Genomic DNA, 18,039 nt, shown 5'->3' on the forward strand with positions numbered 1-18,039 from the left:
CTTCCAGGGAGGTTCATGTGAAACTGTATTAGAACTCAGGGTGCTCATATGGCAACTCAGACTAAATGCATCTGAAGAACCGGGTTTAAATGAACAGATGTCTATTTCTGCTGTGCTTAAACTTAGAGCTGCTCAACTTTAACTTTAATTTTTTGCAAAGTTTAATTTACCTGTGTTTTTAAAGTACGATTTTAAAATGTCGGTTTTGTTTTATTTTGCATTTTTTATTATTTTTCATTTGTATTATCAGAATTTAGTCATGTGATTTTAATTATGTCACATGACTTATTATTTATATTTCAGTGATTAAGATACTTTACCCAATGGTTCTGAAGACGTTCCATTTTCAGGGACGAAAGCGCTAAACCATCATAGTGTGTTGTTTTCACCTTGGATGATTAAAGATATTTTCCATTATTATCCTGGACTCCTGGTGGTTCGTTTTAATATTTGGTGCCCAATTGATTGGATCTTTTTAATAGTGGAATTACTATCTGGTACTACTTGGTGGTCTTGCTGTGTGTGAGACTATGTGAGCCCTTGGTTTTGGTTGCTGGTTATACTTGGCTGCACGTTCACATGCTGGTATTATTTTCTTTGGTACTGTAAGAGAGATAACGGAAATGGAAGTGGAATGTTTAAGAAAAGGGTAGGAGCGAATTACCTAGACAAAAATGAAATTCTGAGAATACATGCAGAAAAATGAGGACAAATGAGGTTTAAGGGAAGGCAGGAACTGACCAATTTATGTAATGTTGAATTCATAATATTGTACAGAAGAATAGAAGTGATGTAGGTCTGTAACTGTGAACACGTTTTGTTTTCTTTTACATAAATGTAAGTTTGCCTAGGTCACGAGTGATAATTCAATAAAGGCACTAAAAAAACAATTATGGACAGATGCCACATATTAGTGGCACTTCAAAATATGAATATCATTCACTTAGAAAGTTGAGACTAAATAAATGTATTTACATTAACATACATATTCTAAAGCAATACAAAACCTGTAATTAATATTTAGTACAGGTGGCTGTAATCCTCAGCATTCTGGCACAAAACCAAATATTTTATGGAGTCACAGCAAAGTTCTGAGGCAGAAAGAGGGACAATGGAAAGGAAAGTTCCTAACATAACAGGCTAGGACACACTGCAAACATTTCAAGAAATACTAGATTTATGACTTCTTTTATTTCCCTTAGCATATAATGTATATTCGCCATGCTACTGATCACTTCTCAAGGTTTTATATAACATGCACAGAAAAGAAAGTATTCATTCCTCTGAGCCAGTGTTACTCGATTAAATCCACTGATGTTATCTTATCCATGCATACAGACTAAAGTCAATATTTATGTCCACCACTGGCCACACATTCTTACAGAAAAAGCAAGTTAGTGCAGCCTAGCAGATCATAAGAATTCTACAACATGGGTGGAGGAAAAGGTTAAATGTAGATTATAATAAAAAATAAACAGTCTGCAATACCCTTCAGAGAATACTTTATAGGAAACAGTTTACATTTTTGAAACTTTTTTATTGTTCTAAGATACAGTATCTACTCTTAAAACAGTGGTAGTAAAAATAATTCTTACAATGCCATTTCTGCTTTATAGTAGCTTAATTATCCTTCTTTTATAATAGGCCAAATTAAAGTCCATGTTAACAAAGACCTAATGTACAATAAAAAATATATAGTCATGTTAATCTGAGTTTATTTTCAACTGGTTGGTTTAGATGACAGCATATGTATATTAATACATCAACTTCTTAGAAACAGTATTCTCATTAACAGTTACAAACAATGGCAAAAATACACATGGTATGAAGGTTTACTGTAAAGATCTACTGCGTCCATCATGTTAAAGTTGTCAGATCAGCCACAAAACAATTACTTTGACCTACATGAAAAAAATAAGTGCTCAATTAAATTATCCACTCTTCATACAAAGACTGCAGGAAATATCTGTACATTTCCAGCTTTGTTAGCACTGTGCTCACAAGCTGTACAAACTATTACATAAAGATTTACATGGCACTGTTGAGTAAAATGCTTATATTACAATACACAGCAGAACAACAAAGTCATTTAAAAGTTTATTTCCTTCAGTTTTCTAAATGCTGATCTATACTTCCATTTTCTACCTATTTTAAAGCAATACGGGAAAAGAATGAGAAGAAAATACAGCTCTTTGGTTTTGTATGTTGGGAGAAAAATATCTTCTTCCTGCATACTGCTAAAGTCTATACATGTATCTGCATTACATGGTTCTCACAATTAAATCATACCCGTTCTACAGACCAGTACCTGGCATTCTTGTTAATACAATTCAGATCAGCTGATATGCAGTGCACATGTTTTCTTATTTTAATCATGGTAAACAGATGCATATATGGGAGTTAGTCCTCAGTTATCAAAGCAATACAATGACAGGGCATACAACTATATGTTGTGATCCATACTGGACAGCAAAGAAGCACTTAGGGGGACTGGAGATAAACATTAAATACCTCAGTTTTAAAGTACAAATTACGTTCTGTTCAGATATATGTAAGGAAAACCACAATAGAAAAATGAAACAGATATACTTACAGCTAGGTAATGTAATACCAGCTGGAGCAAAGAGCATGAAATGCTTTTTTCAGGAATAACAAAACCTGCATAAACCTAGAAAAATAAATGAAATATGTATTCTCTCCCCCCACATACAAAAGCCCAGTTCTGTAAAAATAAAACAGCCATGTGGATTTTTATGTAAATTTGATTTCAAACCATCTTGCAGCTGAGCAACTGAAGGTATGGAAATTTCAGATGAACTAAAATACAACAAAATGCTCTATGTTTATGTTACATACCACTTCTTCACAAACAACTGTTAATGGTTCTGTAAAAAAATGCTAAATGTTTACAGAAGTAATTGGTGAGGTTCTCTGAGTAGGGTAATGGACATACCCCTTAAATTACTGCTCATAATTTTGAATAAGTATGTTTTAATCAAAATTTCAAACACCCATGTAATTATTACACAATTATCTTTAGCATTATAGAATGTTTTACAATCGAGAAATGTTAAGGGAATCTTCTGCCAAAATAAATTCCACTAAATGTTGCATACAGTGAACTTGTGTACAAGACAGGTAAATGTTATTTCTGTTTTTTCATACAAAGTCTGAATTTTACTAAATAAATTCATGACCTTCTACTATCACGATCTGTGTGCACCATCAGTTTCAGCCAATCAGCAGAGAAGTAAAACACGGGGTGGAACAAAATCTGCAAATTGGCTTCATTAACATCTGGGTTACTATTTAACTTTCTCCCCACTCCCCTAAAAATGTAAAAACACCTCACCTCTAGCACTGCATTTTTACAATACTGAGTGTCAGAGATTTGCCTTCAAGCTTGACGAGAACTAAAACAGACATGGCTTACTTAATGCTTTTGACAAGAACATTGCCAACAGCTTTCTGCTATTGATGAGCTATTAAGTGCATTGTGAATAGGGTAACCATATACAGCAGTATTCAAAAACACAACATTCCAGGTCTTTTCAAAGCAGAAAAGAAAGTCTGGTTAGATCTACAAAAGGTTTCTGTTCCCAAAGATGTTGTTGGGGTCTACATACTCCTTGACGGACTTCAGCATACCGATTCCAGTATCTGAGATGCACTCCCTCAACCAGCGTTTCCGCAACTTCCCCACTAGAAAAAAAGAAAAGAAAAGAAAAAAAAAGAAATGTTTGAGTGTACACCAGAATGCTGGGAGTCAATCAATCTTATGACTGTGAGTGAATAAACACAGTGTGATAAATGCTTTTATTCAAAAATGAACAATGTTTTGCGTTATGTGATTTATTGAGCCCAGCAGACTATCAAGCTCATTAAGCTCAATCCATTCCCAAAGGAAGGCCGTGTTCCACACTGTCTAGTTTTCTCTGCAATGCTGATGTGAAGCAGCCGCTTATGCAGAGATTACATGTCATTTAATAAATGTTACAATGGTACCTATAGCCACTTCAAATAACCAAGCCTGCTTAGTACTATATTTAGCCTAAATTACTCTGGGTGTTTTTCTGCTGTAAGGCACAAGACTGTATCCCAAAGGTATCAGCATGCTTCAGCAACCTGCAACAATAAACATTTTAACCTTCAATGTCTAAATAATCAAATTTCATTATATTTCCTTTTAAAGAAAAATTCTGCATGTTATGTTAACTATATTCCAAGTAAGACAGTTTAACACTTTCAGTGCTGTATTCTGGTCTGTTAAACATTTACCTTACATTTCTGATTATAGAATATACTCAATATGCTCAGATCATTTCTGTTGGGAGTAACTTAACAAAAATCACATAAGGGTTTCAACTCTAACCACTGAGATAGCAGCAGATGTTAAAAGGCTGAGGATTTAGCAGTACTTGACATTTCACAAAAGAGCAAAAGGGAGGTTATGCACCAGTGAATCCATCAGTTCTGCTCGGTCTGCACCACACATCTGCACTATTTCAAACAACAAACAGATAAGCTATAAACGTATGAAAGCCTAATGAAAAAAAATGTCTTCTATGTTATGCAAGTTAAGCATAGGACATTACGTAAATGTTTACTGCCCAGACACTAGTCTGATATTTTTTTCTCTCTGAATACTGCAGTCAATAAAAGAAATAAATGATAGCAAGAAACAGTAAAAGAAGTAAGTGTACTGAGTTAAGGTACAGTGAGAAAGAAACATTTGAAGTACAGGAATAAAACTCAAGAAAGCAGGACACAACTGGCCCTCTAAAAACAAAACAAGAGCATGTCTGCCAGTATTATTTTTATCAAATCTGTGCCCAAACTTGTACAGCCATTTTACACTAATTTATAATCAACCAGCTAGCATGACATCACAACAGGATGAGTCACATGTCATAGGGCAGAAGTGATGGCCCCTGAAAGTAAAAAGTAAACATTAACAAACAAATACATGGAAAATTCTGTACCGTAATAAAGGTTACATCTGAAAAAAATGTACTGAAGGTGATAGGACAACTCTTTAAATGAAAGTATACACTGCGTGCATAAAAGTCATCCTAGAACTTAATACAAAAATAAAAGAATCAATATCCAGTGATAACAATAAGTGGTCCTGTATTAACGGATCTTTTGAATAGTTAGTAATGTGGCTTTTGCTTTTCAAACAAGCACTATTGTGAGTCTCAGAATACCTAACAAGTTATATACACGTGTTTTAAGCAGGGTAGCAAAACTATTCAAAAATAACCACTAAGCTTAAGGACCATTCAAGGCAGTATGAAGACATGAAAGTGGTTTGTATCACTCTGAAGAGGTGTAAGACATCAGTGAAAAATAGTTGCGGGGAGTAACCTAATGGGTAGACAGTATCAATAATGGATAGGATGCTTCAGGGTAGACAGTAACAATAATGGATACGATGCCTCAGGAAAGAATCTGCCAACTGTACTGGGATAAAACGGGCATGAATATTTTAATTTTAGAAAGCTCATTTTATTTAACTATAAAATTCCATCCAACAATTTTTTGGTAGTAACCCCACTCTTCAGCTAAATATACTAAGTAGACCTCTGGAAATAAAACTGCATCCATGCAGTTAACATTACTTAATACTGTTTGCATCTCAACACCTCTGATTTTTCATGTTCAGATGCTAATCCATAATACACAATCTATTTTTCATTGCATTTCCTCTGATTTGGGCTTCTTTACTTAACTGATTGTTCGTCTTTAATTTCATTTCAGCTTCACTCTAGTGTGGTCCTCTGACTAAGCACAGGTATTCACACCTTTTTCAGCATTAAATGACAGATCTCACCATTACTGTTGTTATCAAATGTACCATGCTTAATATGGAATAAGTAAGTATTTGACAGTTTCCACTGTATAGCTCTGACAACACCACACACCACTTTTCTAGTGCTGACTGCACCTCCCATATACAAGAAAGAAAGGCATTTGAGCTTGTTGGAAACTACAGTCTAGGTCCATAAGAAATATGAATTGGGCAATGGCAGCCCATTTGGAGGAACTTACTGGGTCAGGAAAGACTTCTTGACCTTGAAGTAATAGCCTTTCTGCACCCTACCTTACATAACTGTCAAGATCCCTGCACACAGTTGGTTAATAAGTTAAAATGAATAAGCAACATTCAGGCTGAGGGCATTACTTGGCAATGTTTTACAACAGTACCCCCCCGATGCGCAGTAGCAAGGTCAGCCCAAACCCCACCCAATAGTCTGGCCATGACCAAAAATACAAATACACCAACTCAGAGATCACACTACTTTGAGGAAGAAGGTAAAGTACATTACATCACAAATATTACTTTTTTTCCTTGTGCTTTTTTTAGGGGGCCAACCCCCTGTACCCCTTGAGTGTATACATACAAATATAACAACTCCGAGATTGCACTATTTTGAGGAAGAAGGAATGAATATTCGCAATGTCACAGACAAATCTGCATGACACATCAATCAAGCATCATTTGCATGCTACCTCACTGAGATTAGGCATGTCGATCGCTATGACCATGCCTATTCCTGCACAAAACAACCGATGGGGGGTGAATGTTGAAAAACATTACCCATTACTTTCTCAGATATGTGACAGAGAAGCATAGATGGCGAAGTTAAAGCCACTTTGTCAGTTCAGCAAATGTGATTGTAACTGGAATGTACTCCCTACCAGGCATGTTCATAGGATCATAAGAAGTTACTAGGCTATTGTCCCTGAGGCCCTTACATGCCTAGCCAAGAATTTAGCCCATGTTTCAGCAAGTCAGCACCCTATGCCACTGTCCAGCAGGGACATAGCTGGAATCCCAGGGGTGTATTTTCTGCTCCCCATCCAGTTATCCAGGTTGTGCTTACAAAGGTTTAATGAGGTACTCTGCTTTATGTGGAAAGGGAGTCTATTCTACAAAATGGGGAGCCTCTGTGGCACAAATCTGTCCCGTCAACGGGTCCTATTGATGTCACAAACCATGTTGAGGTCGCACGAGTGGGTTACTAGGGTGGAGCTTGACATGCAGATATGCAGGAGTCCCATCAGGCCGGGGTCTGAGATTGGTTTGTATGCCAGACAGAGGTCACCTCTGAGGAGTCTGTAGGAGACTGAGTAGAGGGACAAGGCTTTTAGCCTATCTGTGTAGGGTAGATGTTTGAGGCCCTGGATTCTCTGGGTGAGGAACCTCTGTGGTCTCTCCAGCTGCTGCGTGTGCTTTGTGAGGTACATGCCGAAAGGGGCATTGTACTCAGTAGTGGGTCTTATAAGGGAGGAATACAGGGATATTATAACCACCTTGCCCCTGGATGAGATACCCTTACTAATGTGGTGGGAAAGTAGAAAGTTTCTGTACAACGGAAGCAATATGGTGGTCAAAAGTCAGTTTGCTATCAACCTGGGTTTCCAAGTCCTTCACAACGGATTGTGTGCTTAGTGCCTTATTATCAATGTGATAAATTGTGGGGACATCATTCTCCCCAAAAGGGATGATGATACATTTTTTGACATTCAGTTTGAGGCCATGTTTCTGGCACCAGTCATTTGTTTGGGTGAGACCCTCTTGGAGGATGTCTGTATCACTAGGGGAATTGATGACAGCACCCAGCTTGTAGTCATCTGCAAACTTGGTCAGTCATAGCCCATTAGATTTGGCCTGCACCTCTGAGAAGTATATCCCAAACAGCAGAGGCTCCAAGACCAATAAAAATACAACCACAAAACTCAAAAAACTTCACCTCTCAAAAAACATAAAAGCACACCACGAAGAAAGGAATGATGCAAAGAAATGGTGACGGTCTCAAAGAAGTCGACCAAATTTAACAGGCATGACCTCTCCCCTTGACAAAACAAAACTGTGTGGGATGAAGTGTCTGTAGGTTGCCAATGTCCTTGTTAATGTGGTCCATGATAATCTGCTCCATGGCCTCACGTAAATGACATATCAGCTATGTTAATGTACTGAAATCCATTTCTGTTTTGTTGACACATTTCAATACCGGGACTCCATTATATGTGACCCAAGACAAGTCAGGAAATTAGAGAAATACCCATCAAAGCAAAGGAGTATGCGAGTTAGAAAGGACTTTCCTAAGGTCTGGATTCAAAGATGCTGTGTGCATACTGTGTACTAGATATAACACAAATGCATTTTCAGAGCAGTCCTAATGGACACACAATACAGAAACAGAACCACACCTCTCTCTCAGTAAGTGCTACGTGTACCTCAACCTGAAAAGGGCTGTGCTCTGAGCAGCAACAGCACACTGAGTCGCTAATTTCAAAGGCACACTGAGCACCAAAGTGACAAGCTATGACACTTAGGCAGAGGAAGTTAAAGAGGGTACAGCATATAGTAAATCATACTCTGTCCCTACAGATTCACAGGACTTCTTGAGGGGGCATATAATCCCAGCAGTGTACAGCATGGCAAACTGGGGTGATGTATATTTTAGCAATACAAGTAGTCTTCAAGGAGAGAGGACCTTATGCTGTAAGGGTATACAGCACCGAAACATTTAAGTCCTGCATTTTAGCAGTGTACTCAGTACACAGTGGGGGAGGGATTACATGCAAAAAGGTACAACACACTACAAGAAAAAAGTATTTTCTGCTTGGGAGAAACAGAAAATGACAAAGGAGTGAACAGAAGAAATGGGGAAGTAAAAAGTTTACTATCAAAATTATGAAAGGCTATTTTTCATTCACTATATTAAATGAAAAATAACGTCAGAAAACGTAACACTGACAGTTTAACATGTTGAATGGTTGATAAAGATTCAACATGTTCAAAACAGTCCATCCCATGGTAAATACCCTCTAATATTTCCCTTAACTCTGCAGGTATCCTACACACGTTTTGCAGGGGGGCAAGCCCACCTACATCCCCCACACCCCCTGCTAATTATACATTCTAACTCAGACATCGCACTACAGTGAGGAAAAGGGTAATGTTCCCGATCCCCACTGGAGTGCTACACACATGTAAATAGCGAAGCTCAAAAACATGAATGCAAGTTGCATCTCGACGTTCCAGAGGTGATGTGATTTCGGTTCAGGATTTGGCTTTTTTGCACCTTTACCATCAACCTTCTGACTGATAAGGTGAGTTTCAGAATTTTGAAAACCGAAATAAAATACATATGGAATATGCAGGACACTTGAGGGAACAGATATATGCATTGCAGACCACTCTTCTTACTTCATTAAACAGAAGTGGACAGTGTAATTGAAAAGCTTCTGACCTGCGCTATGGTCACTACCCACGTCTGGATATTAGTGCTTCTATGCATCTCAACTAAACTTCATAAACTGCATCTGTTGTCGCAAAGGTACATAGTCCTGATACATAATAGGCTCTCCATGGTTTTACTGATATTGGTACTGTCATCCAGCCATCAGTGTATTAATACTGCTGTGACAAAATACCAGCAGATTTTTACTGGCAACCCAGTACGGTTTGAGAGCAGTAAATGTGTGGGCAAACACACACAGGCACCTACATAATTAATGCTACCACTTGTAAAACGGTCAGCCCTGCTGAATCTTCTGTCCATTTTGCACACTCATTGTGATGCAGGTGTCTTTAATTTGTGTTATTTTCTACATTCTGTATTTCACCTACATATGCAGAGATTATAAGATTTATAAGATAGCTGCTTAGAGCGCAGTGTATTGTTTCTGTAACTTTGCTGTTTAGACATTTTTGAATTAAGAGAGAAACTTTTCCATGTCTCAGTGCAGTACTACTCAGCCAAATAAGCCTTGAATCCATCAGTAACGCACCTGAAGTCTATTGTGAAGAGACATACTTAAACACAGTAATCCAGAACTTGAAGGTTGAGCCCAAATATCGTAGCTTTACATTTACATGGACCAAGGAAGACTTACTCAGGCAATCTCTGGTCCTTAAAAAGAGAAAACGGTTTAAAAACAATCTTGCCTAAACACTCACTGAATCACTCAGGGACTCTGCTTTTATTACTGCATTCATCTTTTATACCTCTGGGACAAAGTGGGCTTGAAAAATTAAGTGCCAGTTGTAATTCATAGTCAGAGCCCCCCCAGCCTTTCGTCAGAAGGCTCTGCAATGAGTACCTCTTGTTCTCACCTAAAGCAGCACAACTACAGCATCTGCTTTTTGTACATCAGAAACAGTCTCAAAAGGAGATGGTGCTAGAAGGCCTGCAAGTCAAGAACAGATGTTCTACATGGAATGGATGTCACATTTGAGGTCATTCAGGACTCAAAACGCTCACTTCATTCTTACCTAAATTAATCCTAAGTAGATATCTGCAAATGTACCAGCAATGAGAAAGGCTTTGCATGGGGCAGGTTAAGGAGATTTTGTCATCACCTCCCAATACTGCAGGACTCTGTAAAAGAAGACTGCTCTGACAAAGCCATACAAAGAAGTGAGACAAAGGCTCAAAAATAAGGACAATTTTTTAAAATTGCTCTTTATAAACTTAAGATAAATAGAAGAATAGGTCTTGCATTAGTATGCATTTTCTGAATGGTATGAAATCTGAAACTCAAATGTCTCTGTTTTTTTTTTCTTCTTTCAGTCTTTGTCACTAACACCTACCTGAAGCCCGTGCACTGAAAAATGTCCCCTGAGAGCAGTAGCCTCTCCCTCTCATTCAGTCTGACTGTGAAGCAGTCCTGAGTCAGAGCTCCTCTATGCTATCGTTTGTGGTACCCAGATCCTGGTACATACACAGCAATTATTGTTGGTACCTTATACCTCTTGTCCATATCAGGACTGCTGGTAAGAGCCAGTCTTTGTTTTCTTTTTTTTTTTTTTTTTTTTTTATTTTTCAGGTGGAGTCCAGCAGCTCTAAGTTATACTGATGCTGACTTCTGTGGCTGGCTAGTAACCACTAGGATAATCTCATATAAGAACTTGCTAAAAGGATCAGTGGGACGGCTGCTAACTAGAGACCCAATATTTTTAAGAATGACTTCTGGAACACTGGGATTTGGTACTCAGACCCCCCTCCCCCATTTATGAGGATATTGTCTACTTCGAGTGGAACATATTGTCTAACAAGACACTATGAACAAAAAGTACTACAATGTCAGAAGTGAGATGACATACAACTTTTGAGAACTCATGTTAATCCCTACATGAAATAACTTTGCTGTCTTATCTCAGTGGACCATTAACAAAGCACTCTGATGCAGCTTCAAAAAGCAAGCCATCAAGTTACAGAAAAACATCCAGCCTGTGAAAAGCTGCAGTTATCATCAACAAGCACTTTGTAAATAGATGAGAAGCAGAGCAAAGATCAAAGAATAAGGTCCTGGAATGGAATCCCTAACTCTTGTAGTGGGAAACAGAAGACTTGTTAGTGAGTGGGTGTGTATATTATTAAAAACTCTGCACATTAGTGGTACAGTAACATGGATAACATCACGATTCCACGATCTAGTGTTCTGTCTTAGCCTGTGGATGTTGTTTTGGTGGAGTGTTCAGGTTTTTCTGTATCTATGTGGATGCGTATGGTTTCCTACCAAATCCAGCAGTTATTAAGGGTATAAGCTGTTAATTAGCCGTTTCCTGTAGTCCGTGTTTTGAGTCCCTCAACCTCCATTTGCCTACTGTGGAACTCTGAGCAAGTCAATGAACCAGACAGTGCCCTGTGGGAATTAAGCTATGCTTCTGGACATGTCTAGTAACTACCTATGAACCTATCCTGTAAACAATGCCATTTAGTATGGCTGTCTGAATAAAACTGCCCTTAGGTTTTTCACTTTGGAGCTTTTCTCCACAAGTCTTCCTTATAAAGCAGCCTTTAATTCAGTTATATCAACCAGGTTAGCATAAGTTAAAAAAAATAATAAGCAGAAATGAATGATGCAGAATAAGTTAGCATTTTTAGGCAAAGTGAAATGTTCAGAACAAACTTCTTGTAAAAATGCAATTAAGAACAGCTCTGTGTTTCTAAGAACTAGAAAAGCAGTACTGGCATTATGATACACGTGCTACTACTTAGAAAATGAAGGAGCAGTAAACTCCCTACAAGGAGAATGCAGATGTCAAGGTCATTTGAAATGAGGAATCTCCATGAGCAACAGGGTATGCTTGACTCCTGAAGATAAATTATACATGAATCCAAAGTGATGGTCCTACAGGCTCACACAAAAAAGCAAGAACCATCCTTGAATCAATTATTTTCCTGCTGGCAAGTCGTCGACCAGAATTGAAACTGCTGTTAGAGACTCAGGAGAGCGGGTCCTAAGGACTTAGATTTCTTGAGTGATTGAGGCTGATTGCGTTTCTTAGCATGGATTAGATAGGGCGGTCTCTGACCCTACCTCTAATACAACTGTTTTGCTTTTTTATTTAATGGTCTGTGTAGTGTTTGTACCTATGTTTCCAGACCTTATAAAGTTGATGGACAAATGACGCTTCTTCTCCCCCCTCCTCCTTCACCTCTAAAATAAAATCCTTAACCTGCTAATCAAGTAGATGAATACCAGGAATATGAGAATCCATCTTCATCTGCTGAACCCCTTTCTGGGAAACTAGACATGCAGCCATTTGTGCAATGAATATGCACCCAGGCACCATCGCTTTGGTTTCTAAGATAGACATATAATAAACAGAAAAGTATAAATGTTGGAGGACTTCCTGGAAATGACTTGTCAGAAGAATTCTCCACAATTATCTGGTAAAAAGTGCCCCATAACCTATGGTATACAGCTTACACTGTCTAAAGTGTAACCCCTTTGCTTCTGATGGTCAAACTCTTGGATCATTTGTTTGATAGGAGATAAATAATATGCAACTGGAAGTCCAGGAAGTGAGCCATCTGTGCCTTCTGCTCATCTGTCATATCATCAGTAATTTCCACCACAGCACAATGAAAGTCTCTTTAGTAAGCAGGTCACCTCACAGAGGTAATCTGTAAATCTTTTCTCCTTCTCCAAAAGAAGGCATAAGAGTGACTGGTGCATTCTGCAGCTTGATTTGGTCTAAGGAAAGACCCAAAGGAGCACATGTTAGCCAATACAGGCTTCACTTAACAGCAATAATTGGAGATGATAATCAGATAGGCATATCATGGAATACTGAAGATTCATCACAAAAGGAAATCATTTTCTGTTGGGAATGGGCAATTCAAAAGGCAAATAATGAACAACTACTGAAAGCTGTCAAAGAAAATATGACATTCATTTTCAGAGCTATGTACTTCTCTCATCATAGCATTCAAGCTAAGGGACCTCTAGTAGCAGTTGCTAATTTTGCAGTAAAGCTCACATTCAAGAAGGAAACCTGATCACTTTACTGCCTACATGAGCAAGGGGTCATATGAAACAGAAGTTCAGGCTTATCAAAGGATTACTTCTCTTAATCCAGCAATGGGCAGAAAATCTTACATCCCTCTTCTGCAACTGATCAATTTATTTTCTTCTTGTGGAAACCTTAGCAAGTCTTGGGCCAAGCATATGTTCTGCACGTTTATTTTGTGGTGGCATTTTTTTTTGCTCGTAAGTTCATTCCTAAATTATAGTTCTACTATGAACTCACTAGAAGTGGATAATTTCAGTAAAATGCAGTAATGCAATTTTTTACTTCCTTGCATAACAGGAAAACAAAGCAAAACTTGACACAAGTCCACCACATTCTTAAATCGATCTCCAGTTCTCTCTTGCCATAAAATATGGTGTTAAGAATGAACCTAACAGGGAGGAATATGCAATATTATATTCCTTTTATGAATGCTCCTATGCAAACATCAACAAATACATTTTTTTTTTTTTTTTTTTAGGAAGGAGGCATCCCTCCAGAAGACTGCCTTCAAGACCAAATATGATGGGAGAAGTTCATCAAGTAGAGACTCATGATAAAATATATGAATGTAAACAGATATTTAAATGAAACATACTGCAAGTCACAGACTGAAGAATGAATAGCACAGCAATAATCACTTGCAGTATGTGGGTGCACATGGTTTACTCATGTCATGGTTCGTAAGAGTTAGCCATCTGGACATGTCCTCAGTTACCAGGCCAAAAAAAAAAAAAGTGTAGATAAACCATGCCCTTCCTGTACACTACCAATGCTTACTGATATACATTTATGTGCATGCTTTGCTGCATTAGAGTGCTTGTTTTTGTAGCATTCTTCTGCACAGTGCAGCAGTCAAATAAATTAGTTCACAATAGTGTGCATATCGCACTGTTACCAATGACTGGTTTACTGTCATATTTTTTCTTGTTAATATTTTACATTTACATAGTTTTTTTGTGATTTGGCCTTTGAGTTGAGTGTAAAATAGATCCTCTTCAATTAATTGCTCAGTCCTAGTTAGTAAATTCAAATAAATGTTAAAGAGTATTGGTCATGTTCTAAAACACATGTTAAGTAACAGACCTCTGCAGCTGGATATAACCTCCTCACCATATACATTGCTAATTATACAATTTTTGAATCAAAAGGTGTGTTGTTTTGCAATTTAATTTGTTGGTAAGAATGGCCCTCTGAACATTTTTCTCAGAGCTGAAAATCCCTGCCATGACATCATGAAAGCCTGAGCCCACGATGTTGCACTACCTAAATTAATGTATAAACTGCTGTTTTTCCATGCTCCATACAACATACGCACTTACTTTCTTCCTAGAAAGGCAAATTCTCAACTAGTACTTTCTTCCCAGAAAGGCAAATTCTCAACTAGTTCTTGCAGCTAGAACATCTACCTTACTTTGAAAATTAACACATGATGATGCTGTAGTGAAACCACAATATAAATATGATACAACTCCTTTCAAAGGTAAGCTTTTTAATTACTCATAATGTTCTGCAGTTGTATGTAAATCTTTGCCAAGTACTTACCATGATATCATTAGGCAGGTGTGGTTATAGAGCAAAACTCAATCAGTGAAACTAAAAAGTGAAACAGCACCCTATGATATTTTATTTTCCAAATCACTTGCAGCTTTACCATAAGGGGGTACAATAGGAAAAGATATTCACTGTAAAAAAGAAGATTCTTCCAAACATGACTGATGCACTTTAAACTATTGTAGCTTGTCTTCTTTTCTATGTATTTTTTCTGTGTTTGCTTTTACTAGGTGATTTTTCTTCTGCATGCATTGCTGCTTTGTGGTTATGGCTTCTAAAATACATATTTGCATAAAATGTAAACTGTTATTACTTCCTCGTTTCAGTTGTTCACTTATTTCAAATACACTGGTAATAGTTCTGCATATGTTTATGGATCTGGATTTACATTCCCTACACTGTATTATTATATTCACAGTTCTGCACACAGCGAGCTGCCATAAACATGACAATCACAAAATACATTCTTTGTGACTGTGAGGATAAATTCATTTGAAGGTTCTGGGATGTTGTACTTCAAGGTCAATGTGAAAGTCAAGGAACTGGTCCAAGTGCCATATTTGATACTTTGAAACAGTGAATTGTGCTTCTGTAAAAGAACATCTTGCATCATTTTTTTTTTTGCATCTTTGTAAGAGAAAATCTAAAACATTGTAATGCTACTGGCAGACTACTCAGTTTCTTGCTGGAGCAAGTGTAGGATTTTTCCCCTTTTTTCTGAAATATTTGCACTGGGCTGACAATACATTAATTCTTTTCTCTGTAACCGTTACTACACAATACATTTCCAGTCCTTTCTTCTACACAATGTTTTCAGCACTGCTGCAAACTGTCAGAAGTTAACTAGCTGGCTTTTAATCCTGTTTTTTTAGATCAATGACTGTATAATGGATAGTTTGTGCCTACTGGGTTAGAAGTATTCTCATTCAAACATGGTATGAAGTATATACCAAAGCTACATTTTGCATGAAGAAATATTATTGTAGATGCAGTCCAAAAAAGTAGAATGATGAGATGAAACTAGGCTTTCAGCATAAAACGAATAATCTTTTATTTTAAAACAACATGAGCGCTTTCACAGCTTTTTTGGACTGCTTCACTCTGGTTTATTTGTTTGGTGAAACACATACACAGCACAGGTTGGTCGTTTTTTCCTGTTGCTTATTTTACATGTAATGGGAAATCTGCTTATGTATTTAAAGCAGTGTTTAAATGGACATAAAAAAGAACTTTTTTTCTTAGTCTTTCTTGACCCTGGTTCTATCCTGTTATTATAATACCAAGACTGAAGCAGTCTCATGAATCTTCCAACTGTGCCCCGCCCACATTAGTACCTAACACTAAATCTATACATACAGGTCGCTGTAATAGGCGCCATTTTTAAATCTTTTACCGTCCATTCTGATCTATTCCCCACTGCTCTCATGTGAGGTGTGCCAGCCATGTAAGTAAATTAAAAAGACAATGAGCGTTTTTCTTTGCATTTCTTCCCTGTCAGGGGTTTAACTGTTTATTGCCTCATCTACCTCTATACTAAGCTACAGTTGTTTTTGTATGCTCTGATAAACTTAGCTTAATGAAAGTATGTACATACTGTGTATGTAGGCTTCTATGTACACTACCTTTTGCATACCTAGGCTCTCTGTGGAGGATTACCTGCATTACGGTTAATCTTAAATTTCTCAGAAATCATTCTGTTTTCCTTCCACTGTGATATTCTGATGTATGTAGTCCTGAGACTCAGCCTAGATGTTATGGCATACCCTATAGCCATGTAATGGCTAAAAGACTAGTTTTGCCTCATGCTGGAATTACTGTATTAAGCTTGTTTCTACAGTCAGACATGGTATATTTAGTGTTACACAGAGACTACAGCGGCAAAGCAATAATCTCTATTTGTTAACCTAATTGTAAATTATTTTCCATACCTGTTATTAGATTCACTGCTGCATCTTAACAAGCTTAATTCACTCTTCTTCGCAATACTTACCATTAACACTGTGCTTTCCTATATCAACTTGGATAACGAACTCTTTTTTTCACATTACTACTCATACCTATATGCAACTCCAACTAACTGTCATTCACCGTCTCTCACAACATGATCCAGCTCTTCCTTACTACCTCCCTACTCTTACACCTTACATTCTTAACCTCCTATCATTTTATACTCATTCACTTACAATCATCTCCTACACTAACACAAACTACCCATACTGATCCACCTCTACCCTTCCTAATCTCCCCCTCACTATATATCTCCCCCTTAATATTTCACAAGATCAAAATATTCTCTCTCACTCCTACCTACATCAAACCTAAATACAAATCCACTTATTACTTCTATCATTCAAAATCCATGCTATTAACAAGATCTTGTCCGCCAGATGGGGACATCCACCCAAATTCTGCCCCCCCTACTTCTCCCAGCACCTCTATCATCATTTCATCCACCTTATACAACCACCCCCTCCCTACTCCTGTACTCCTAAACACCTTATCATCTACTCAATTAATATTCAAAGTCTACTCAACAAAATTACTGACTTGCATTCCTGGACATCCCAACACTCTCCACATATCTTAACCCTATTGGAAACACGGCTAAAACCACATATCTCCAAAACTGAGATCCTAGCTCTCTGCTACATCATCTACCATCTAGACTGACTTTTCAAAAAAGGGGCAGGTGTAGCTATCCTTTATTACGAGCAACTCAATTTAACCCCACTACTTCCCATACCTCTTCCCTGACTTCCACCCTGCTGAGCTCCTTATTCTTAATTGCCGCATAAACCCATCTAAAAAATTTGCTATAGCAGCCATACACAATCCACCTGGAAATAACATACCCATCCTTGAATCTATCCTCTCATGGGTCTTAAACCATCTACCCTATGAGATAATTATGCTTGGAGATGTCAACATTGATTGGAATAAACTATCAACCAGCTCTCCAAACCTCACTATTAAACTCCATGGCTTTAATCAAATAATTACAACTCCCAACCGCCTTAATAAAAACAACTCCTACTCCATACTGGATTGGACACTAGTCTTCAATCCAAATCTTAACCACAACCCTGACATTTGACCTGATACTATGAGTGACCACCTCCCTATTTAAGTGCAAAGGCACTCTCTTCATACTTCCAGCTCCCACCTGTACA

At 37.7% G+C, this 18,039-nt stretch overlaps 1 protein-coding gene across 1 annotated transcript in view; it reads right to left on the reverse strand.

The window, feature by feature from the left end:
• Positions 1 to 1,516: 1,516 nt before the first annotated feature.
• AGPS (alkylglycerone phosphate synthase) overlaps positions 1,517 to 18,039 on the reverse strand; it is a 1,624,661-nt gene continuing 1,608,138 nt past the window's right edge. Inside the window, exon 20 of the mRNA XM_044075311.1 lies at positions 1,517 to 3,702. Coding sequence (XP_043931246.1) covers positions 3,581 to 3,702 — 122 coding nt within the window. The 3' untranslated portion in view covers positions 1,517 to 3,580. The remainder of the gene's footprint in view (positions 3,703 to 18,039) is intronic.

This window comes from Protopterus annectens, chromosome 6.part0 (genome assembly GCF_019279795.1).
Source record: "Protopterus annectens isolate FY-2018-M chromosome 6.part0, PAN1.0, whole genome shotgun sequence".
Taxonomy (NCBI): domain Eukaryota; kingdom Metazoa; phylum Chordata; order Ceratodontiformes; family Protopteridae; genus Protopterus; species Protopterus annectens.